Raw genomic sequence first — 24663 nt, forward strand, 5'->3', positions numbered from 1 at the left:
GGTTCAAATAAATATTTTTGATACTAATACAGCACGTTATCACTGGTTTTCATTTATTTTGTAGGTATTAACATTTTTACAACTTGTACAATTTGATCTGCTTGATTAGTCGTCCCCCCCCCCCACCTCTCTGTTGGACACAGTTAATGATCTTTGTATTTCTTTCGTCGTTTTTGACATCAGTGAGAGTAAAAGCTGGAGGCGACTCTGAAGACCTCAGACGCTCCTTCGTACGCAGTGATGACTTGTTGAAGACCTTTCCATTGTTTGTAGTGTCCAAAGTGTCTGATCCTGTACGAGCCGCTGGGGGCTGACGAAGGAATGTGCCACTCAATCGTGGCGTTACTCTGCTGGTTTGAACCCTTCAGCCAGTGAAACCTGCATCAAGAGACGGGATTTAAGTCTTGAAGGTTGCTCTCAGTGGGACAGCTGGCATGTGGTTTGTATTTGAATTTACTTTTTAAGTCCTGTACAGTTCAGAGTGAAGTTTACTAAGAGTACTAATCCTACCTCGTCTCCCATGATGCATCTGTATGGACGATCTCCCAGGTTTCAGTTCTGTTGTCATAAATCTCCACAGTAACAAAAGTTTTATCTCTCTACAACATGTAACAAGACAGGAAGTTAGCTCATCCTTTTCCTCACTCTTAAAGACGTTAACTACAGAGACTGAACCAAGAGACAAACATGGACACAAAAACAAATACAAAGAAGAGAAAAGAGGCAGTTTTCAGGTCTTACAATGTCTCCTGAATGTCTGGGGTTTCCTGCTACAAATGTGACCGAGACGACATCCCCCTGCAAAGTAGACGAAATGACTTCAGTTTATATTCACTTTATTAGGAGTTCAACCTCAACAAGGTTAGAGTTTCTGTTTTTAAAGGTGAAGTCTGTACTTTATGTTCGTAATGTTTGGTTTCCACCATGCTGGAGTGTGTTATACAGTATTAGGAGGTGGTTCTAATGAACTGGCTAACTACAAGGGTAAATGTAATTTATCACTTCCATCCCTGCGTATGGGGCTGTGTAGCTGCAGACAGGTTAGAGAGCCCTGTTCACCACGGTAAACCATCAGGCTGATCAAAGAGAAGCTCAGCATGATTCAATGAAGGCTACAACAAGACTTAATAAGTGAACTTAATTAGTGGGTTTGCAACTTCCGACTGAAACAAACTGTACTGAGTACTGAGCCCTGAGGAACCCCACAGAGCAGTGTGAGCAGAGACAGACCAGATGGTGACTATGTGTCCTACCTGTCTATAGACGGGGTAAACCTGCTCCAGGACATCTCCAAAGCTGGTGTTCTGTGGCGTTTTGTCAACTGGTGCTGGAAGCATCCAGCTGAGGAGATGCTCCTTAAAGAAGGGAGGCTGAGGGCCGAGCGGCAGCTCCGACACTCTGTCCTGAAAACACAATAACACGCAGCTCGTCATTGTCCAGTAACAGAAGAATCACAGTGATGAGACACACTGAGCTTTAACTCTGTCACAATAGTGCAACACAAACAGCTACATATTGGTGGACGTTGTATTACTGATAGATTTATGGATGGTTATTGTTTCAGTCCCTGTTTTTGGTTGTTTCAGTCAGTAAAACTCAGTGTTTTAGGTTTTATTTACCACTAACTATAAAAGATGTTGCAGAAAACAAGTCAAGCATCCCTAGTTGTCCTAAAACCAGCTTTATGAAGAGGCTTTGTAGCCATGATACATTCAAGTCCATCCTTTGTATGCTGCTCTTTTCATGTCATCACTGTGATTATTATAGATACAGTTCCAGGTATGATCCACACCTGTGCGATGGCTTTAGCAAGACCTCTGAACTTCTGCAGGTAGGCACTGAGCGTGTGCGGGCCGTAGATAGTGGAGGCTCCTTCGTACCGCTGCACCTGAAACACAGGTAATAAATCGTTAAGTAGAGGAACAGTTTCTGCTAAAAATAATCAACTCTTTGGATAATCACTAATTATCTAATAATAAGTTATTATGAACTCATCACTGATTATCTAATAATAAGTTATTATGAACTCATCACTAATTATCTAATAATTAGTTATTATCAACTCATCACTGATTATCTAATAATTAGTTATTATCAACTCATCACTAATTATCTAATAATTAGTTATTATCAACTCATCACTGATCATCTAATAATTAGTTATTATCGACTCATCACTAATTATCTAATAATAAGTTATTATCGACTCATCACTGATCATCTAATAATTAGTTATTATCGACTCATCACTGATCATCTATTAATTAGTTATTATCGACTCATCACTGATCATCTATTAATTAGTTATTATCGACTCATCACTGATCATCTATTAATTAGTTATTATCGACTCATCACTGATCATCTATTAATTAGTTATTATCGACTCATCACTGATCATCTATTAATCAGTTATTATCGACTCATCACTGATCATCTATTAATTAGTTATTATCGACTCATCACTGATCATCTATTAATTAGTTATTATCGACTCATCACTGATCATCTAATAATTAGTTATTATCAACTCATCACTGATCATCTAATAATTAGTTATTATGAATACATGATTATCTAATAATTAGTATTATCTGAACTCATCATGCTTATCTATTAATTAGTTATTATAAAAAATATTGATCCAAGCTAATAATCAGTTATTATCAATTATCACTGATCTTTCATCATTAGTATAATGAAACTCATCACTGATTATCTATTAATTAGTTATTATCAACAAATTACTGATCATCTAATAATCAGTTATTATCGACTCATCACTGATCATCTATTAATCAGTTATTATCAACAAATTACTGATCATCTAATAATTAGTTATTATCAACTCATCACTGATTATCTATTAATTAGTTATTATCAACTCATCACTGATCATCTAATAATTAGTTATTATCAACTCATCACTGATCATCTAATAATTAGTTATTATGAACTCATCACTGATTATCTAATAATTAGTTATTATGAACTCATCACTGATTATCTATTAATTAGTTATTATCAACAAATTACTGATCATCTAATAATCAGTTATTATCAACTCATCACTGATCATTTAATAATTAGTTATTATCAACTCATCACTAATTATCTAATAATAAGTTATTATGAACTCATCACTGATTATCTAATAATTAGTTATTATCAACTCATCACTAATCATCTAATAATTAGTTATTATCAACTCATCACTGATCATCTAATAATTAGTTATTATCAACTCATCACTAATCATCTAATAATTAGTTATTATCAACTCATCACTGATCATCTAATAATTAGTTATTATCAACTCATCACTAATCATCTAATAATTAGTTATTATCAACTCATCACTGATCATCTAATAATTAGTTATTATCAACTCATCACTGATCATCTAATAATTAGTTATTATCAACTCATCACTGATCATCTAATAATTAGTTATTATCAACTCATCACTAATCATCTAATAATTAGTTATTATCAACTCATCACTGATCATCTATTAATTAGTTATTATCAACTCATCACTGATCATCTAATAATTAGTTATTATCAACTCATCACTGATTATCTAATATTAAATATTATCAACTCATCACTGATTATCGTGTTCAGGTTAAATGAATAAACAGTTTCATCCTGATCCTCTTTTATTTTCGTTGACGTGTACCTGGTACTCTTCGTAGGTAGTGATGTAGTGAGTGTACACGTTACTCAGACCAGCAATCACCACCTCAGTGTCCCTGAACGTCCCCTCCGACTCCAGCTCCTAACACAGTACAACATAAAGTACATAAACACAGTAATGTTACGCAGTATTACATGTATCCTGTGATGTGTTGGAAGTGTTCAGGAGTGTAGATGTTTGTAGTCGTGTTGTTTCTACCTGTTGGACAGCTTCTCTTAACCTCCTCCCTGACATGGTGCTGGTAAAGAGGGCGAGGAAACAACAACTCATGTAGTTAGTAGTAAGACTATCAGTAATACTAACTGTAGTATAGTTAGTATTACTAATTGTAACTAACTGTTACTAACTGTAACTGTAATAATAGTCAGAATGTTAGTAGTAATATAATCAGCGGAGTTACTCGTAGTATGATTACAGTAGTAATAGTAGTAATAAAAACAATAACAAGTAGTATTAATAGAAGATAAGAATACTACAAATAGTAATAACAGTAGTGTCATCAGTGAGCAGTATGAGTAGTATTGCTAGTAGTATTATCTGTTAGCAATAGTATGAGTAATATTAGCAGTAGTATCATCAGTACTATCAGGTGAAATATTCCATCCAGCCATCAGGTATATACACATATATATTCGCTGTACTCTGGTTACAGCAGGGCTGGAGGTGATCCCAGCTGACAAGTGGTGCGAGGACAGATCGCAGTACTAATACCCTCGGCAGAATTACTGTTAGTACTAGTAACAACTACTAGTAAAACTTTGTTACGTCATCTCTCCAGGAACAGCTACGACAGCCACTGATCCGATGGTGATGATCTGGACATCAACAATCTGAGGATGCCAGGGCAGAGGCCAGTTCATCTGCACACACACACACACACACACACACACACACACACACACACAAACAACAGCGCTGAGTGAACACACACCACACACCGTCTACAACCGGTCAGCACTAGAAGAGACAGGTGAAGATTTGTTTAATGACAGTTCAAGCTGTCGGATCACCTCCCCGGTGCTGAGCAGGATCGGTTTGGGGTGATGACATTCCTGCGTCTGATTGGACGGCTTGCCAAGGACGAGGTCTCTGATCCCATCCCAGAACGGGTCGCCTTCCACAGCACCTTCACACACACACACACACACACACACACACACACACACACACACACACACACACACACACACACACACACACATATGTTCACATGAGCTGCAGAGCAGCAGAGTGATCGCAGGAGGTGAGCAGAGAGGCAGTAGAATCACCCTGAGTGAAGTTCAGGTCTCCTCCTCCATCTATTGTTCCAGCGGCAAAGCTGTGACCTAGAGCTGGTTTACATGTACTGACCTGACACACACACACACACACACACACACACACACACACACACACACACAGTAAATACATTAAAATCAAAGAACCTCTTTTTCTAAACACCATTTCCCATAATCCCTGTGGCTCTTACTGACCGTGTGTGTAGCATTGATCTGGACAGTGACATCAGTCATGTTGACCCACTGATGAGCAGAGTGGAGGAACCCGGTCACCTCCTCCACTGCATTTGCATAGAGCTCCTGCAGGGGGCAGCACCACAAACACAGTTTAACTTTGAACTTTATTTCCTTCAACTGTATCACTGCACGTTTACCGTGGGGACACGATTTTTATTCTTCAATAGGAGCATGTTCCCACGATGTAGGTGATCCCAGTACTGTACATGACATTCTTACACTTACACTAACCTGTACTGTCCTGTGTGGTGTTTTTACTTTATTGAAATGTGACAGAAACACACTTAATTGACTGCACGTGTTACTGATGAAGCAGACAGACAGGTACCTTGGCCTTGCTGTAGATCTTGTGCCCAATGATCCTTGTGCTGTCAAACATGTCGTCTCCAGGTCCGTACGCCTGACACATTCTGGTCTGACAGACACAGACGTACTGTTTAATGTCTGATCACTATATGGTATGACTGTGTGTGTGTGTGTGTGTGTGTGTGTGCACGCTTACCCCTCCTACAGGACAGGAGCTGTTCAGGTAGTCACAGGGAAGTCCAGTGTTCGCACAGTGAGGTCCTTTGGTGTTTGGAGTAACATCCCCGAGGTTACTGGAGGAGAAACCAGCGACGAAACCTCCCTGAGACACAACAAGTTCCCGTGTTATTACTGTCATCAGGCCCGTTTACATCCTCACGTTAGGAAGGTTCATATTAAAAAAAGGTAAACGTGAAGTTTGTTGGTGAGGTTGCTGATTTACTGTTTCGTCTGTTCTGATGGGATGAGGCCCAGGAGGTATCATCATCATATTATCAGCAGCGGCATGTTTTAGCAGGGTCGTAAATAGCTGATTACATTTATTCAAGTACTGTATTTAAGTACCATTTGAGGTGCAGTATTTCCATCTCATGGTACTTTTACTTTTTACTCTACTAGATGTTAATTTTTATTCATCACTACAAATGTTTTTGTCACATTTTCAGCAGTCTGCAGAACAAATGGGACTTTTATACTAGCTTTTTTACTATTTAAAGGTTGACCTTGAACTACCTGCCCAGGTAGCTCTCCGGGGTTCTTGTCCTGCTCCAGCAGACAGGAAGCGTAGCCCATGTTGTCGCTGCTCACCATCCGGTTGGTGTAGTTCATGCTGACAGCGTGGACGGCGAACCAGCTGAGGAGGGACAGAGTCATACTCATGGTCACAGTGTGATGTGAAGGAAGGTTAAGACTCAGGCTCAAACACAGGAACCTGCTTTTACCTGATCATACCGATCCCATCTCCGTCCAGATCAGTGAACTTCAGCACCACCACCTGTTTGTCTGTGTTCCACTTGTACCTGAAGAGATCAAGAGTTGGACACGGGGTTGTAACTGGAAGAAACTTATTCAACCTCCTCTCCGTGTCATCGCGTACCTGTGTCTCTCGTCCTCTGGGTTGTTCAGGTAGGAGTGAGGACTTCTGTTCAGGCTGCTGTCGTCCAGATCTCCTCGATTCCTGAAAATCCTGCCTGGCTTCATGTTACGATGGGCTATGTCTATACTCTGGAAAAGACAAGTTTACATGTATTCTTACAGGCTTTGTAGACATTACTGTTAAGATGGCCTGTGTCTAAACCCTGGAAGATTTACCTTCTTAAATATGACCTCATGTTACAATGAGCTGCATCAGGAGAATATAGAGTAAATAAAAGAGAAGGTTTCAGGTTATATTGAGTCTATGGGAGAAAATGTGGTAATATCCTGGTGTAAATATTAGGTTTTGAAGTTATTTATGTGTTTTAGTTCTGAAGCTCTGCTGTGTTCTTTACCCTCCAACTAATCTCATACACACCTTGACGATGCCATTGACCAGTGGCTGGGTGGACTCCTTGATGTAGCCTTTACTGGTCATCATGAACAGTGTGTACTGGAAATATCCACCCAGTCCACAGTGAGTGTGAGTCCCGCTCAGAACCACGTTGTCCTGCCGGTACAGGTCCCCGTACTTCATCTGCAACGCCTGCAGGACCTGCACACATGCAAACAAAAGATTCAGGTGTAATCCTGGTACTAAAGGTTAGATTCCAGTCCTGAACCTGGAACTGGTTAACATCTGTTAACACTGAAGACATTTTACCGGTAAAAATGTTAAAGAAGATTATGATAAATTAAGGATTGGGATTAGAATTAGCAGTGGTTATTACTAAAGACTTGAGTCTTCAGGAAGTGAGTGTGTGCGTGTGTGTGTGTTCACCTCCAATCGTAGCCTCTGAGATACCATTCCTATGTCTACAGTGACGAACACGACTCTCCGCCTCCCGTCGTCGACGATGAAGGCTCGGCTGTACAGACGCGTGTGTATGCCTGCAGCCGTCTGCTGGGGGTTTGCATAACCCATCTAAACACACACAGATCAACAACTGGGTGATCAACTGAACTGAAATATTCATGATTCAAGACAGCTGGGTTCAGAGAGTCAAACTGCTACAGGTCAAAGCAGCTGAATCCTCCGGGATCAGCTCCTGGCGGCTGTGGATCAGTGATGATGATGAAACAGTCGAGGAACAGGACACGTGAACCGAACTCCTTTCTAACTTCAGTGTGTTTTTCTATGTGAAACAAGTTGCAGATAAATCCAGGCTCAAACTAAATAATCATGAACAGTTTATCTCCATCATCTTGGCTGCCCACCCTGAGCCCGGTTTCTTCTTCTAAAGGAAGTTTTTCCTCTCCACTGTCTCCTGGTGCTGCTCAGTGGGGTTGTTGGGTTTCTATATAATTCTCTATACAGATATACTCTGTAAGGTCTTAAACCTTCAACACTGTAAAGAGCCTTGAGGTAATTTGGTGCTTAAAATAAAATTTGAACTGAACTCCAAATTGCTCTTGGTGATCAGACCAAACCAGGTGCTGGTCTGAACCTGCCATAAGAACCTGTGTGGAGTTGGTTACTGATTCATTTGGGACTGAATTGCCTCTAGTTCATCATCTGAGACCAGCTCCAGGTGGTCTGAGAGCGTCAGGGATCAGCAGCACAGCTGTTGGACGTACGGATCTCAGTGTGTCTGTGCTTCATTAAGGTTCTTGTGCGTATTCTGTTTCTTTATTCATCCAGGTTGAGGCTTTATGGTCCTCTGAATGCAGACACCATAAAGATTATCACACTCAACACACCCAGTCAGACACGAACTCCTGCCCTCCGCTGCAGACTTTGGAGTTTGATTTCCCGCTAATGACATTTAGCCCAAAGCAGCAACAAGTAAAAAACACAGTGATCGCAGCATCAGTTTAGTGTTTGGTACCGACCAGAGGGATTTCAGCCGGTGGCCCGGTGCAGTCGGCTCGACCCACGCCGATCAGGTAGGGGTCATGCTGCGGCTCTGGACTGGGAGGGGGTGTTGGATCTGGAGCAGAGATGAGTAACTGTTGATTTATTTATTTTGTGGTTATGAAGGTGCTGTAAATGTGTTGTCTCCACTGTTTTGTGACAGCTACAGGTCTGTGGTCATTACTGGATGAAGGAACTTTTACCTTTAAAATCAACAGAATGTCCTTTGTTCAATGACTCATTTAAAGTGGACTCTCTGCTGATCTAGAAAAAGGTTCCCGAGTACTGAGAGTATATTATCACAGTAGTACCCAGTAACAGTATTTTTATTACTATCGTCAAAACTCAACCCCACTGTCTCTCAGCGTCCTCTGAGTGGATCCTCATAAACACTGTTTATAGTTTCATTTTTTATCTAAACCTGCATAAAGTTTTCAGCATTTATTGTAAAATTGTCAAATTGTAAATTAATTTTGAAGGTATAAATGTTATGGAGTGTGTGTGTGTGTGTTTTCACCTGTGTGTGTTTTCCAGATAACAATCAGTGTGATCAGTGTCACACACACGGCCGTCATCAGGATGAACAGGACGATCAGCGCAGCCTCCAGAGCGGACAAACCACAGCACGCAGACTTTCTTTTCGCCATCCTGTCGATCAGAAAACACAGACGAGGTCCTTGATCAGTTGATCATTAATGTTCTGACCACCACTTAGAATTATTAAAAATGTAACTCAATTTTTCAATTATTCAATTATTCTGTCACTGTGGAGAAGAAAACAGTCGGAGGAGAGAAAAGTCACTTCACAGCAGTTCTTCACATTTCAAAAGAACCTGTGTCGTTTCTTCAGCCAGAATTAAAGTAATTAGTAAGAGTAAAAAGAACCAGAGTGAAGGTGAGTGAACAACAAACGCGTCCTCAGTATTGTGTTTAATCAACCATCAGGTCTTAAACACTGACGGTTGATTAGAAACAATATTTCAGCATCAGTGTTGAAACTGTTTTAGTGAGTGAACATATGTTTATATCTAGTCTCAGTAACAGTGAGATGAGACAAAAGCTGTTAGTTCATCATCAAAGTATTATTTTTACTTTTTAAAATAAAAATGACAATAATTTAAAAAGTGATCCAAGAGATTTCTGTTTCTTCTCTTTGCTGTTCTGTGTATTCTGCCCTCCCTGAATGTGGGCGTCCACTGAGTGAGCCCTCCAGGGATGAAATCCCAGAACCGCCGCTGAATACATATATTAAATGGTTTGGTACGAGGTTCTCTGTGAACCCGTCCCCACACTTCACAACCTGACATGAGTAAAGATCCAGAACAATGTGAATCCTCCTAGCCCTGATGTTTGTTCAGTGATCACAGTGAGTTCACCTGTCACCTGTAGAGACCTGACCTCCAGCCGATCACAGTCACGAACCTCCAAACAGACCTGAGTTCAGAGTTAAAATCTGAAACGATCGTACTCACCTTCAGCTCGTGGAGCTCCCGACGTGTGAAACCCGGCAGTGGAAGTGTTTGTTGACTGATCAGATCCAGTCGCTGACCACAGCAGTTCAGCTGTTATCTGGCTGATAAACAATGGAGAGGAGGAGGGAGGGGAGGCTGCAGGTAAAGGTCCACACATCATAGATCAGAGATTCTGATCAGTTGTTACAGATAAAACTGATGTTACACACAATAAATTACTGCTGATATCACACAGTTCAGGTTCATTCTTGGAAACAGCAGCTGATAAAACTGTCTCAACCCACTTAGCTGCTTTTCACCATGTTACATGACCTTGATCAGGAAGTGGAGTTTGCTCAGTGATCACAGAACTATAGTGGACATGTAAGACAGTGATCTACGTCAGTCTGTTGATGTCAGTATTAAACCACATCCATCCGCTTGTATTCACAGGAGAACAAACCACAGCTGTTTCCCTCTCTCCACTGCAGCCCTGAAGCTTCTCACCCAGAACACAACAAGAAAGCCCACTCCGAAGGAACAGTCAACACAACACCAACAACGACACTCACGCTTCATGTTCTGAACATGTGTTTTGTCACTACGACCTCTAGGGTGCAGCAGAGAAGATGGAAAGTGAGGACAGGAGCTCAGCTTCTGCTCAGCTTCTCACTTATTTTCAGTGAACAGCAGAGAATGATCCACATCAGACTGTCAAACCTCCATCAAACACGTCTCTCTGTTTATGGGAACTGTTAATATTCATGGTACAGAAACAGTTTTCTTATAAACCTGAAATGAGCTGTATGTTTCCAGTGTGTTGTCACTGGACCCACCAAACTGCCTGGTGTTCACCCCAACCTGTTGAGCCAGATGGTCGCCCACCCTGAGCCTGGTTCTCTCCACCACTCCTAGTCCTGCTCAGGGGGTTGTTGGGTTTTCACTGTACTTCTGTACTTCTGTCTTCCCTCCCTACTTAAAGTGCACTGAGATGATTCTTGTTGTATTTAAATAGATTTTTTATTTGAAGGTTCATTTGAGATTAGTGATAAACCCCGTTGGGGTTTGCACCGTGACAGCTGCTGTACCAGAACGCCCCCAGGAATGATTTGGCACAGTTGTTGGGCCAAGTGTCCTGGTCTTTGTCGAAGGTGGAGAACTTCTGTCCACTGTGGCCACTTAGACTGTCGCCTACACAGAGAAGGGTACAATCATTATTTCTAGAGAAATGTACTGGGGGCAGCACAGTGGTGTAGCGGTTAGCATGGTTCTGTGTGGGTTCCTCCCACCATCCAAAGACATGCATGTTAGGGTTACCTGGTGTTACCTGTTAGCCCTAACAAATTAGAAGAACATGACAGAATGGCTGTTTGTCATAACTGCTTTACATTTGCAGGACATCAGCGAGTACAGGAGCGTCTCCTTTTACTGAACCGTTCGTGCAGAATCTTTTTAATAGTTGAAAGTTTAATAGACTGATTCATTTTTTCCTAGTTCTGTATGAACAGTTATTCATCTGTCGTCACCACGGCCTTCTGGCAGATTCCGATCACATATTTCATTTTCCACATCTGTTACTTTACTCCACCAACATCATCATCTACACTGCAGAGATCCTATCCTCTCCTGCTATGGTAAATGATAAATGGTATACGGACTGCACCTTTACTGTGTGTTTACGTTACTGGACAGAATCATCCACCCACTCACATCCCATGATGGTGGAGAGTGGAGGGTGCTAATGAAGAGGAGCATTTATTTCTGGGTAATATCTCTTTTCTCCCTCTTTTATGAACTTCTACCAGTATCATCAGCGTCATTTCTTTCAAAGCCACCTGCTCCTCCATCACTGAATCCAGACACATTCAGTTTGTATCCATCACACTCTCCACTGATGGAGAACGAGGAGTAACGAGCAAACGCTTTTTTCTCATCAAAGTCCTGCATGTCGACCAGCAGCTCGAACTCTGGAATTTTCTCTATTTCACTATAAATCCAGCAGAAACTAAAGAGTGATCTGATTTTCGTATTTTCGATTTTCTTCCTACAACTAAAAAAGTTATTTGTTTGAAAACTTGGACAAATCCATGTTGAATTTCAGTTCACTAACTTTTCCAGCAGCTCTTTGAATGTTGAATTGATGAAGACAGTTGTTTCCTAAATTTCTATGATTTTTATTTTGAAAATATTTTACAAAGAGCATTAAAGGGTCAGAATGATTAGTGCCTACACGAACAGAGGGAAAGAAGAAGGAACACAAACACATCAAGGAAGCATTCAAAACCTGTGGTTATGCAAACTGGGTCTTTGTCAAATGGTACATTTCAAACCCTGCAACACACTGAGACAGAAGCTACTGATAAAACATCCAGATGTCAGCAGAGCGCTGTAGCAGCTGCAGTCCACCTCCAGCTGAAAGGAGCAGTTGCCCCTCTGACACTGAATGCAGCTTTTAACAGATTATCACTGTGTGATAGATTATTTTTACACAGTCACCTCATCCTTCTTCATATGACAGCAGCGTGTTGTTTCTAAAGATCAACTACTTGGACCTAGTGAAGTTTTCTTAACCCCAGTGGATTTTACACCCTTGAACAATGGTTGTGCTCAGAATCTGTTTTGATGATTTAAGAGATGTCAAAATGTTAAACTGCTGCAGAACTGATTTCATTAAGAGAATTAGACAGAGACAAAGTGAAGACATTAGATCACATCAGCTTCTCATTTATTGAGAAGCTGCTCACACACAGTCGAACCTGGACTTTAGCTAAGATGGAAATGATTATGATCTCTTTAACATCATCTACTCAGACTGTGTCTGTGTCTCTCTACAGAACACATGAGAGAGAACATGTCAGACCTTCTGCTGTCTGTTTGTCCTGGACATTTACTGCACAGGACGGATCTTCATGCTGATGCTCTTCAGGGAGTAGTCATGACCCTTCCACTGGTACCAAGAGACTCCAACAGCAAAGAGAGTAACATCAGTCCCCCAGCGATAAACCCCGTTAGGGTTTGCAGTGTGACACTTGTTGTACCAGAACGCCCCCAGGTATAATCTGGCACAGTTTCTGGAATCAGGGTCTTGGTCTTTGTCAAAGGTGGAGAACTTCTGTCCATTGTGAGGAGCCAGGGCATCTCCTACAGAAACACAAATGTTTAGTCACAACATTAATGATACTACTACAACTTTACTACAAGTACAACTACTAGAACTAACTTTATAAACACTCCATAGTTTCCATTAACTGTTAAAACTGAAATCGTCCCATCACCACTGTGGCTGTACAATTATTTAAAGGTCTCCTTTAAATCCAAACTACAAATGCACTTTTGGGACATTTCTGTTCATTTCTATGTCTCTAGGCTGCATGTAGACACACTGAGTATGTTAAACATCCACTTTAGTTGTTTAGTCTGATCCTCCGTTCAGAATCCTTCACCTTCCTGATGTCAGGAAGAATTCACGTGTCACAGTCCCACCTCAGACTCGGCCCAATCACAGCCCAAGACAAACTGAGCGCTAAACTGTCCATCTTTTATTTCAGAGCCATGTACCAACACAGAGGAAGGCAGTTATTTCAACATTACTCCAGCACAAGTGGACTATCTTGTTAATAGTACTGCTGCTTCACTTGGAACAATACTTGATACTGTTGCTCCTCTGAAAAAGAAACTAGTGAGTCAGAGGAAGTTAGTTCCATGGTACAATTCACAAATCCGTAGCTTAAAGCGGAAATCACGTAAGTTGGAAAGGAGGTGGCGTTCCACCAATTTAGATGAATATTGCCTAGCCTGGAAAGATAGTTTAATAATGTATAAAGAAGTCCTCCGTAAAGCTAGAACTTCATATCACTCCTCATTAATAGAGGCAAATAAGAACAACCCCAGGTTTCTTTTCAGCACTGTAGCCAGGCTGACAAAGAGTCATAGCTCTGTTGAGCCTAGTATTCCGTCAACTCTCAGCAGCAATGATTTCATGAATTTCTTCTATTAGAGAAAAAATTGATCAGATCCTCCCTGCATACATCATGGACTGTACAAAAACTCTAGATTCATCTGCAAGACCACGCTCGTACTTAGACTGCTTCCTCCCCGTAGATCATTCTGAATTAAATTCAGTAATTAATTCCTCTAAACCATCAACATGTCTCTTAGATCCCATCCCAACTAGACTCCTTAAAGACGTCTTACCTTTGATCAGCACGTCCATATTAGATCAGATCATTGTCATTGGGATCAAAGGAACAGCACTAGAGTGGTTTAAATCACATCTATCAGATAGATTCCAGTTTGTACATGTTAATGATGAATCTTCCATGCATGACAAAATTAGCTATGGTGGTTGTGTGTGTAGAGTAACAACAGACAGAATATATTCTTTTCTTTCAGCCAGGACTCAAACGTCTGCTGATAACCCACCTGCTCCTCCATCAGTGAATCCAGTCACATTCAGTTTGTATCCATCACACTCTCCACTGATGGAGAACGAGGAGTAACGAGCAAACACTTTTTTCCCATCAAAGTCCTGCATGTCGACCAGCAGCTCGAACTTTCTCTGGTTTGTCAGGTAGTAGATGTTGTCCAGACCTGAACACACACAAAGATGTAGAAAGTGCAGTTATTTGTTTTTGACTCCAAGAATATAGAACACATATATTTTAACGTCCTGTTTGTGGTTTTTCACAACAGAATGTATTTTAAACACAGTGAATTTCATGTAGTAACAAGTCAGTCTGGTTTCAGGTCTCACCGAGCCAGTACTCTCCAGCAGGGTCACCGAACCCAAACTTGTAGTAATCCCAGGGTCTGTAGAAGTTCACTGTACCGTCCATCCTCCTCTGGAACACCTGGGGACAGGTTGTTGTTTCCAGACAACAAGGTGATGATTTATTGTGAAAGTCCAACAGGAAGTGTTCTTACTGATGTTCAGTTCAAATACTCACCGTCCATCCTCCTCCTGATGAGTCCATGTCACAGTACACCTACACACACACACATTTATTATTTACTACGAACAGCTGATGGTAAAACTATGACTTGTACAGTATCTGTAACTGTTCTTCTGTCAAAGACAAACTCATCTTTTAAATAAAAACCTGTCTCCCAGACAGGACGGAGTTTACCTGGACAGCTGACCTTTCTCCAAGAGGATAGATGGTGTACACTCCACTGGGTGAGGTCTTGTCTCGTTGACGGATGTCGCTGCAGTCCACTGGTCTGTAGAGCTCTGAGCAGCTGGTCAACAGTGGAGCCAGCAGGTGGAAGAGGACTGGTACCGTCTGGAACAGAGAAGAGGTAAATCTACCAGAGTAAAACTCACATGGCACAAGGAAAAGAGACTGATGTGTTGTTCTCTGCAGAAGCAACTTCACAGAGTCCCATTTTGGACAAACTCACTTTCATTGTGAGATTCTGCTGAAATCAGACGATCAAACTGCTGATATGAGTCTGAAAACATGGTAAAAGAAGAAGAAACATGTAGTAGATGACAGGAAACAGATGATGTATGAATTCAAAACTACCAGAGTTGACATTTGACCACTTTACTCAGTTGACTTACTGATGTGTCAGCATTTCCTCTGAGCTGGACAAACAAAACCTCACTGAACACATTTTCACAGCAGCAGAGGAACTTCTGTTTCCGTTCTGAACAAATGTAAAAAACATCATTCTACCAAATAATGGAAGAACCACAGTGAAATCAAATCTGATCTGTTCTGTTCATTGAATTTAGACGTTAATTCACACCAGAACCAGTGCTGCAACAAATAGTCTCCAATGTCTCTAAAACCTATCTGATGCAGATTAAAGTGAGTCACGTCACTCTTCTGGTCTCCAACCTTCCAGACTTTATTCACTGAACCTTTTCAGTCATCGTGTTTAGTGGATAACGTTTTAGGAAACTGGGGAAACAGCTGCAGCGTATTTTAATGTTCCAATCTGACACAACAGAACCATCTCAAATCTAACTGCTAACGCATTTTATGGAGCCTGTTGGTTTTTCTACAAGTCACCGTGAAACGCTCCGCTGTTAACTTCCAGACTTGGGATCAGCTAAAGTAGAATATTAAAATATTATTGTACTTAACAAACCCAAATACAATTAGATCATTTCAATCCTATTCAATTCAATTAGATGCTCACCTGTGTGAACTCACCTGTTGGAGCTGAAGAGACTTCGTGTCTTCACCCTCAGAGGGAACAGTCTGTCCAACTCTCACAGCTTCACCTCGTCTATTTACAGAGACACAGAGTCACAGCAGGGTGAACATTATGAAAAACCTCAAAGATGCAAACTCACACAGATTTTACTCAGAATCAGCAGAAACCAGTTTTACTTATGTTTGCTCCACCCTGTGACCTTCTGTATGAGTTCATCTCACACTCTGAACTTGATCCTGATGAGGTTCCTGTTCACACGCAGTTCTTTAAATTCACTGGAACATTAAATCATTTTTTCTTTCTGTATAACAAGTTGTATAAAAAACAACAACAACAACAACAAGAAAAAGAGTCTCATGTCTCCAAAAAGCACGTTTCCTCTGCTCATAGAAAAGATGCAGGTGAAGGAAACATGGATGCAATTAAGGGAACTGGGATCCAGGGTAAACCAAACATGGTCAGGACAGGAAGTCAGGTGGAGACTGTAACAAGGTCTGAACTCCTACAGTGTCCGACTGAGGTGGGACAGATGCCAGTGGTAGGTTCTTGTATGTTTTGTCCACATACAGAACCCCCGCTGAAGCTGTGGTGTTTGTTCCCCGAGCCTCTGGTCCAAACTGTCTCCACGAGAGGACACTCAGAACGGACACCTCCCATCGATGCCTGTACGGTAGGATCAATGGACATTAACAGGGAACGGTGGTTGGTGAGAGTAGGTGACAGCATATGCTGAGTATCTTTATCTGGATTCAGCAAATCATCTCTCTGTTGAAGAAGAAGTTATATTTTACTTATCATGGAACCTTCTTTGCTCTGATTTAATGTCTCAGGGGGACATGTTTTCAGCCTAGAGATACCTTTGACCACGGAGAGGTAGAGTGTGAGACAACACAGCGTCGGGTGTGTCTGACTGTGACCATGAAGAAAGACAGAGTTCATTAGCTGAACCCTCTCCTGAGATTGATGCGCTGTATAACTCAGTCCTGTCTTCTGTTGAGTTCGACAGAAACTTGGTGTCAGAAGTTGGATCAGGCTCGATGTCGGACAGGTGGACAATAGTGGACCTCCCTGTGGGTTGAGAAGCTGTCCTCTGATGTAGACCCCTCGCAGACCTTCTTCCAACAGAACAGCCAGGGAAAGATAAACGGTGAGTTCTGTACAAAGCAGCAAAAGAAGGAGAATTTCACTCTGTAGGAGTCAGTATGTTGACCGACACGCCCAACGTACAGGTTGGTACAGCACTGAACTATTGTTTAACCACTTTGTGCCAGTGGGAGGTGTGCAACAGGTGTCTGCAGGAGGTACTTTGATGGAGATAAGAAGGTTTGGTGCCTTAGTATGAGTGTTGTACTGATTAGCATATTGTGCTATAGGTAACATTTGGTGCCAGTGAAACTTTATACTAGAAAAATTAATTATTTTACTGTGCACACATCAATAGTAGCTACAAATAACTGGTCCAGAGATTATGATCACGGTGAATGATGAAAATAAATGTGACATCCTAACAACATGGGAGCTCTGTTACACAGTCGAACCTACTACAACGATATGGTGTCATTTTAAGTGTAGTTGATTTAACACCTCACAATGAAGATTACACGTCAAACATCACCACTGAGCTTGATGTGATGTTAGGAAGGAAAACTACTTGGACCTAGTGAAGTTTTCTTAACCCCAGTGGATTTTACACCCTTGAACAATGGTCGTGCTCAGAATCTGTTTTGATGATTTATAAGAGATGTCAAAATGTTAAACTGCTGCAGAACTGATTTCATTAAGAGAATTAGACAGAGACAAAGTGAAGACATTAGATCACATCAGCTTCTCATTTATTGTCAGACGTTGAGACATCAGCAGCTGCTCACACACAGTCGAACCTGGACTTTAGCTAAGATGGAAATTATTATGATCTCTTTAACATCATCTACTCAGACTGTGTCTGTGTCTTTCTACAGAACACATGAGAGAGAACATGTCAGATCTTCTGCTGTCTGTTTGTCCTGGACATTTACTGCACAGGACGGATCTTCATGCTGATGCTCTTCAGGGAGTAGTCATGACCCTTCCACTGGTACCAAGAGACTCCAACAGCAAAGAGAGTACCATCAGCTCCCCAGCGATAAACCCCGTTAGGGTTTGCACCGTGACAGGCGTTGTACCAGAACGCCCCCAGGAATGATTTGGCACAGTTGTTGGGCCAAGTGTCCTGGTCTTTGTCAAAGGTGGAGAACTTCTGTCCACTGTGTCCACTCAGACCGTCTCCTACAGAGACAGTTACAGAAAAACGACTTTACTTCTAGTAACACTACGACTACTGACGATACTAAAGTGATGGAAAAGTTGTGATTTTCATGGTCTGGTAATATTTTACGTGTAGTATCATTGTTTCACACATGTGTTGTTCTTTATATCAGCTAAAGAATAAAAAGATAATGATCAGGAACAGTTTTCTCGTATCTATCATTTATGTGTTTTTAAAGTTTCTGCATTCTGACAGTTTTTGTCCCTATTTTAAAAAATACTGTACAGACATTTCCGACTGATCTCCCCTGGATAAACGGATAGGACCTGTTCCTGATAACCCACCTGCTCCTCCATCAGTGAATCCAGTCACATTCAGTTTGTATCCATCACACTCTCCACTGATGGAGAACGAGGAGTAACGAGCAAACACTTTTTTCCCATCAAAGTCCTGCATGTCAACCAGCAGCTCGAACTTTCTCTGGTTTGTCAGGTAGTAGATGTTGTCCAGACCTGAACACACACAAAGATGTAGAAAGTGCAGTTATTTGTTTTTGACTCCAAGAATATAGAACACATATATTTTAACGTCCTGTTTGTGGTTTTTCACAACAGAATGTATTTTAAACACAGTGAATTTCATGTAGTAACAAGTCAGTCTGGTTTCAGGTCTCACCGAGCCAGTACTCTCCAGCAGGGTCACCGAACCCAAACTTGTAGTAATCCCAGGGTCTGTAGAAGTTCACTGTACCGTCCATCCTCCTTTGGAACACCTGGGGACAGGTTGTTGTTTCCAGACAACAAGGTGATGATTTATTGTGAAAGTCCAACAGGAAGTGTTCTTACTGATGTTCAGTTCAAATACTCACCGTCCATCCTCCTCCTGATGAGTCCATGTCACAGTACACCTACACACACACACATTTATTAGTTATGATCTAAAACCACATCCACTACTACAAACTACTTGTTAGTGTGATTCTGTCAGAATCCGTCCTTGTGGTCTCATCTTTACACCGTCTTCTTCTAGACATTAACCTGTCTCCCAGACAGGACGGAGTTTACCTGGACAGCTGACCTTTCTCCAAGAGGATAGATGGTGTACACTCCACTGGGTGAGCTCTTGTCTCGTTGACGGATGTCGCTGCAGTCCACTGGTCTGTAGAGCTCTGAGCAGCTGGTCAACAGTGGAGCCAGCAGGAGGAAGAGGACTGGTACCGTCTGGAACAGAGGACATGTTGTCATTTGTGTTGATAGAATCATTGGACAAACTGCAAATACAAAGTGAGACACTGCTGAGGACGTTGGCAACATAAAGCTACCTTCATTGTTAGAGTTCAGCCGATTGATGTAAAGTCGGTGAGTCGTGTGGAGGGTCCACTGTCTCTCAGCTGTATTTATGTTCCAAAGATGACACATGACTGAGCAGCTGCTGTTTCACAACCATACAACACTTTGGTAAATGGGGGAAAACCTGCTCCACACCCTCCAGTGTGTGTACAGTACTCATGGATTGTGTAACACTGAAGAAACCTAAATGTGTTGTCCTCCTTCACTGTGAGGACTCACTCACTTTGTGATAAAACAACTTATTTCATTTAAAAAATGTCACAATATATTAAAAACTCAACAACACGGTCCAAGGTGGCGTCTTTAGAAGTCTTGTTTTGATGGACCAACCGTTCAGCGCTTCAGATCCTCAGTTAAAATAGTTAAAACAGTTTGGTTCGGTTTGGTTATGATCTGCTTCTTAAACATTCTGGGGAACAGTTGGATTTTTTCCAGAAAATTACAAAGAGTTGTCTCAGTAGTGTCTGTACCTTTGGCTCCATGAAGCACTGGTTATGTACATATTTGAGTAAGAATAGGATTGAGTCATGAAAAGTGTTGTAAGTGTTACACTTCCTCTCTTCGCCCCTGTCTGTGGGTTTGCTTTTGTTTTTGTTCATTGCTCACTCTCCTGCCACACCCACAAATTGACTTTCTCCACTCTCTGGACTCATTACTGACCGATTCATTTCACCTGTGCGTCCCTGTTCTTTATAAGCCCCTCAGCCTTTCATTCAGTGCTGGTTTGTTGTTGTTCATGGACTTTGTTTGTGCCATATGCTCCACACTTTTGGTCCATCTGTATGTTTGTAGGTTCGTCAGAAACTGCTCTGTTTTTGTTTGTGTGTTGTTTTGTCTGCGTTTATGCAGCGTTTTTTAGTTGATACTTTGTCCTGTTTGTTTGTTAATGTTCTCCTGCCTTGGGCAGGTACTTTAAATTTCATTTGGTACTTTAAATTTCTAATTAGTGAGTTGTCGTTTGTATTTTTGTGTCTTGATTTATTAGTTGGTACTTTGTATGTTTTTGTTGGTTATTTTGTTCGTATTTTGCCTGCGTCACGGCAGCGCTTTGTGTTGTTACTTTGTCTTTTTTCTGTGTTCCCCATTTTGGGCTGGGAGTTATAATAAACCCTTGTTTTTTGTTTGTACCCGTTGGTCCCGTCCATTCGTAACAGTAGGTTTGTGAACCCTCTGGTATTTTCTCTATTTCACTATAAATCCTGCAGAAACTAAAGAGTGATCTGATTTTTAAAGCAGTTCTATAACTAAAAAAAAAAAAAACTTCAACTTCGAGCAGCACTTTGAATGTTGAATTGATGAAGACAGTTGTTTCCTAAACTTCTATGATTATTATTTTGAAAATATTTTACAAAGAGCATTAAAGGGTCAGAATGATTAGTGCCTACACGAACAGAGGGAAAGAAGAAGGAACACAAACACATCAAGGAAGCATTCAAAACCTGTGGTTATGCAAACTGGGTCTTTGTCAAATGGTACATTTCAAACCCTGCAACACACTGGGACAGAAGCTACCGTCAAAACATCCAGATGTCGGCAGAGCGCTATAGCAGCTGCAGTCCACCTCCAGCTGAAAGGAGCAGTCGCCCCTCTGGCACTGAATGCAGCTTTTACCAGATTATCACTGTGTGTAACATCACCCCACATCAGAATGTGTAATAACGTGTAACACAGACGCTTCCTGATCCTAAACACACTGAACATGAAAAATCTTAATACTTGAAGAATTTAGTTGAATTTTGTTGTAAGAACTCCTTCACAAGAAGTTATAGCTTCAACTGGACCCGAGTTGATTCTGCAGCATGAAGAGTTCAAACAGCCAGTGTCAAAGTATCAGAGACATGAAGAACGAGTCCTGCAGCAGATGGAGAAACGGGTCCTGATCTCACTCCTATCAAGTCCGTCTGGGATTAGACAGACTGAAACCACAGAACACTGAACAAAACTACCTGTTGAATACTTAAACAACTGCACTGCTAAGAACTGGTGCTGGTCCAAAGGTTGAATTGTTGGTTTACTTTCTCCACTGCACAGCCGATGAAGGTTACTGATACCAGCCTCACTTTTCCTCCTGCTCCTCTGTCAGTGAATCCAGATTCGTTCAGTCTGCAGCCATCTCACTCGGAGGCGATGGAGAACTGAAGTCCTCCACGTTGACCAGCAGCTCATACTGTTTCGTCAGAGTCAGGTGGAAGAGATTCTCCAGACCAGATTCTCAAGTTTCATGCAGGTCAGTGAGGTACTCTCATCTTTTAAAGGGAGTTTCATGACTCTCTGTATGTTTCAGTATCGAGCTGTGTGTCAACTAATGACCTCAGTCTTGATTTCATGCACAGCACATTTTATTTTGGCAGAGTGTGATCTAATGTGATTGAACCCATGTTGATTTTAACTGAACTTCATCTGTTCACCTCCTGTTCTCCACGGGGCGTCTTGAGAAGTGAAAGAGGCCACGTATGTGTCCAGGAGCAGATCTGGACACTTTTTCATTGAACTTGACCTTAGTTTTTGATTTGCAGATACTTCATTTGATAGTGTATTTGTCTTAAAAAGGTCAACTTTTAGTGTTGCATTAGATGTGTTTTCCTGCCCCCATCTGTTCTGGAAGGCTTACCTTCGACTTTTCTTTACCCCCATTTCACAGTTTACGTGAGTGAGACTAGTTTTTCTTTTGGGTCCAGTCTTTTCTCATGTTTTTCAGGTCTTGAACCTATAAATTATTTTATCACAATTATGACAATAACTGCGTCTTGTATCAGAGGTACCTGGACAGCAGATGTGGGTCCAATGGGTAAGATGGTGTTCACTCCTGTCACGCGCCTAGGATCCGACTCCATAGCCAGAGACCACACAGGACCAGAGAACTGAGATAAGAAATGTTTTGACAATAATAATGCAGTGGATGAAAGTTGGGACTTGCGGCCGAACAGAGCTGTCGTCAGGTGAGTATGGTGTTCTAAGAGAGGAAACAGAGTTAAATTGAGTCTGGCTGGATCTTGGGTAATGTGAATCTTTGAGTACTCACTGAAGTCCTGATGAGCTGTGGCTGAGAAGCGGGGAGGAGTGAACCAGAGAGAAGACGGAAGAGTTGTAGATTCCAAAATGGCCGACAGTAGAGTGAGGCATATGTTGACTGGGAGCAGAGGAGGAATGATCTGGAGAACAGGCTAAATGGCAAAAGCACAGTGGGTTAGTGAACAAAAACAGTGACAGGTTTCCAGAAAGACGAGGCGCAGAGTAAGAGACGAATCCAGGGTCACACACACAAAAAGCAGTCCAAGCATTATAGTCCGTGAGGCAAGATCCGAAGTCCAAACAACAATCCAGGTCAGTACTGAGAGGTAATATAGAAACAGAGATCCGACAGACTGATAACGATGTCAGGGGACGGTCCAGGTCATACACAAGGGAATCCAACTTAGAGACAGAACAGGGACACAGGCAGAGGGGAGCAGGAACAGGTCAGGCAGAAAACACTCACGCTGTCGAAGAGCAGAACAGAGGCAGGTCAAAACAGTTAGGGGGGAGTCAGGCAGAGAAAGGTTTCAGGTCGGGCAGGGTTCGTTTCCAAAAAGCAATCTTAAGATAATGCTGGATAGTGCTGTTCACAGGTTGAAGTACAACTATCTGGCAAAGAGGAAGCTGACTGACCTGCAAATAAAGGGACAGGGGAAGACCAGGTGCAGACAATTGGTAATTAGCAGGTCACCTGACAGGGAGAAAACAAGGAAAGCAGGGACAGACAGGGAGGCGGAGCTGGAATCATGACAACTCCACTGGCTCCGCTTTTGTCCTGACTATAGACCTCAGAATGGTCCAGTGGGAGGACGAGCAGGCAGCTGCTCAGCAGTGGAGGCAGCAGGAGGAGGAAGACCGACACCAGCCGGAAGAGAGCACGTTGTCATTTTGTGTTTTCAGAACCTCCGTCTACAACTCGATGTGTCAGCTAGAAGAAATGCTCAGCAGCAATACAAACAGCGGCAGCTCTAAACGTGTCACCTTGAGAACCAACTGGACTGGACTGGACTGGGAATGAGTCCAACCTTATGGTCTCATTAAAATGAAGTTCACAACTGAAAGTGATGTAAAATAGAATCTGGCCAGAAGGAAAAGATGTGTGCGCCCAGCTAAGATGTGACGTTTCACCGTCACACTTGGTAACAGGACGTTCTGTTGGCACTGCAGAACCGGATCGGATCTGTCACCAATGAAAGGTGCTTTGTTCGATATTAGCCTTTGTATTTTTAATGACTTCAATTGAAACTGAATCACCAGTGACTGAACACCTTGAAGGTCCTGAAACATTTAACCAGTCAAATGCAGTTAGTGTATCATAAGTTACCTTCAGTGTCAGAGTTCAGCTGAGGTGAGCTGACGATGTCAGTCGCTGGATGCTCCGATTTGTCTCAGCTGTTCTAATCCCCGAAGCTGAACGGCTGCGAGCGGAAACGTTGTGTGTGTTTTTAAGTGGGTGTTTCCCTGGATTGCACTGAACCCACATGACGTCCCATCACATGGTGAGGTCTCACTGATTGCTGTAACCGTTTACTTTGGGTTAAAGACCTGTGTTCTGGAGGGGGTTTATTTTAAATCTGCAACACGTTAAACAGTTTCTAAAGACGCTCTCACATATAAATTGAGTTTCTCTTTCACCCATGTAGCACACAACAGAAACTTGTCTGCTGGTTTCAGTGTGGGGGGTTCCTGGGTGGCGTGTAGAGTACAGAATACTCTACACTTACTCTCGACTTACAGGATGAATCCAGTCCAGCTGAGAGGCAGTAGTAGTATTAAGCACTGTAGCACACACATAATGCTGTTTTATTACAGCCTCAGTGTCAGAGTTAGTTGTACGGGCCGTGACTCGGCTCTGATGGAGGACAAGTGAAAGACAAACGTATTTATGAAGTTCATTCTTTCAGTAATACTCTCTGCTCTGTTTAAAGG

General features: G+C 41.8%; 4 protein-coding genes across 10 annotated transcripts; all 4 read right to left on the reverse strand.

Moving 5' to 3' along the window:
• Positions 1-127: 127 nt before the first annotated feature.
• Positions 128-24652, reverse strand: asah2 (N-acylsphingosine amidohydrolase 2). 2 transcript variants are annotated; one of them, XM_026350708.1, is made up of 24 exons: positions 24059-24652; positions 22742-22883; positions 22482-22672; positions 9982-10082; positions 9027-9157; positions 8488-8585; positions 7436-7579; positions 7034-7210; positions 6617-6744; positions 6462-6539; positions 6253-6373; positions 5717-5842; positions 5543-5629; positions 5173-5277; positions 4969-5050; positions 4711-4826; positions 4466-4560; positions 3899-3938; positions 3683-3781; positions 1793-1888; positions 1254-1403; positions 742-798; positions 511-599; positions 128-378 (listed from the first exon to the last, which is right to left on the reverse strand). In XM_026350708.1, exons 5-24 carry the CDS (start codon positions 9154-9156, stop codon positions 180-182), a joined length of 2217 nt encoding a protein of 738 aa, XP_026206493.1. In that variant the 5' UTR covers position 9157; positions 9982-10082; positions 22482-22672; positions 22742-22883; positions 24059-24652; the 3' UTR covers positions 128-179. The 2 variants fall into 2 exon arrangements, with proteins under 2 accessions (XP_026206493.1, XP_026206492.1); XM_026350707.1 differs by lacking the exon at positions 24059-24652 and having other exon boundaries at positions 22742-24046.
• Positions 11003-12049, reverse strand: LOC113156680 (microfibril-associated glycoprotein 4-like). The gene is made up of 3 exons (XM_026351926.1): positions 12036-12049; positions 11796-11947; positions 11003-11151 (listed from the first exon to the last, which is right to left on the reverse strand). Exons 1-3 carry the CDS (start codon positions 12047-12049, stop codon positions 11003-11005), a joined length of 315 nt encoding a protein of 104 aa, XP_026207711.1.
• Positions 12111-19771, reverse strand: LOC113155954 (microfibril-associated glycoprotein 4-like). Of its 6 annotated transcripts, none has more exons than XM_026350716.1 (8): positions 16122-16204; positions 15524-15609; positions 15361-15411; positions 15087-15242; positions 14907-14945; positions 14714-14810; positions 14383-14550; positions 12111-13101 (listed from the first exon to the last, which is right to left on the reverse strand). In XM_026350716.1, exons 3-8 carry the CDS (start codon positions 15364-15366, stop codon positions 12848-12850), a joined length of 720 nt encoding a protein of 239 aa, XP_026206501.1. In that variant the 5' UTR covers positions 15367-15411; positions 15524-15609; positions 16122-16204; the 3' UTR covers positions 12111-12847. The 6 variants fall into 6 exon arrangements, with proteins under 6 accessions (XP_026206501.1, XP_026206497.1, XP_026206500.1 ...); XM_026350712.1 differs by having other exon boundaries at positions 15087-15248; XM_026350715.1 differs by lacking the exon at positions 15524-15609 and having other exon boundaries at positions 16122-16213.
• Positions 17928-19779, reverse strand: LOC113155955 (microfibril-associated glycoprotein 4-like). Its single transcript, XM_026350719.1, has 6 exons — positions 19692-19779; positions 19435-19590; positions 19239-19277; positions 19046-19142; positions 18715-18882; positions 17928-18390 (listed from the first exon to the last, which is right to left on the reverse strand). The coding sequence occupies exons 1-6, from the start codon at positions 19695-19697 to the stop codon at positions 18137-18139; spliced, it is 720 nt and encodes a 239-aa protein (XP_026206504.1). The 5' UTR covers positions 19698-19779; the 3' UTR covers positions 17928-18136.
• Positions 24653-24663: the final 11 nt, after the last annotated feature.

Source organism: Anabas testudineus, chromosome 19 (assembly GCF_900324465.2).
Source record: "Anabas testudineus chromosome 19, fAnaTes1.2, whole genome shotgun sequence".
NCBI lineage: Eukaryota > Metazoa > Chordata > Actinopteri > Anabantiformes > Anabantidae > Anabas > Anabas testudineus.

What these genes read in the sequence shown, in the direction of transcription:
- LOC113155954 (XM_026350714.1), bottom strand. An exon ending in GAGAAAGGTCAGCTGTCCAG is followed by an intron (nt 14,946 to 15,086) that starts GTAAACTCCGTC and finishes GTGTGTGTGTAG; the next exon opens with GTGTACTGTGACATGGACTC. An exon ending in CATCAGGAGGAGGATGGACG is followed by an intron (nt 14,811 to 14,906) that starts GTGAGTATTTGA and finishes ACCTGTCCCCAG; the next exon opens with GTGTTCCAGAGGAGGATGGA.
- LOC113155955 (XM_026350719.1), bottom strand. An exon ending in CATCAGGAGGAGGATGGACG is followed by an intron (nt 19,143 to 19,238) that starts GTGAGTATTTGA and finishes ACCTGTCCCCAG; the next exon opens with GTGTTCCAAAGGAGGATGGA. An exon ending in ATTCACTGATGGAGGAGCAG is followed by an intron (nt 18,391 to 18,714) that starts GTGGGTTATCAG and finishes CTGTCTCTGTAG; the next exon opens with GAGACGGTCTGAGTGGACAC.
- asah2 (XM_026350708.1), bottom strand. Translation starts at nt 9,156, where the DNA reads ATGGCGAAAAGAAAGTCTGCGTGCTGTGGTTTGTCCGCTCTGGAGGCT. An exon ending in CCGGAGAGCTACCTGGGCAG is followed by an intron (nt 5,843 to 6,252) that starts GTAGTTCAAGGT and finishes GTTGTGTCTCAG; the next exon opens with GGAGGTTTCGTCGCTGGTTT. An exon ending in TAAGAGAAGCTGTCCAACAG is followed by an intron (nt 3,782 to 3,898) that starts GTAGAAACAACA and finishes GTACTGTGTTAG; the next exon opens with GAGCTGGAGTCGGAGGGGAC.
- LOC113156680 (XM_026351926.1), bottom strand. An exon ending in ATTCAGTGATGGAGGAGCAG is followed by an intron (nt 11,152 to 11,795) that starts GTGGCTTTGAAA and finishes TTCTCTGTGTAG; the next exon opens with GCGACAGTCTAAGTGGCCAC.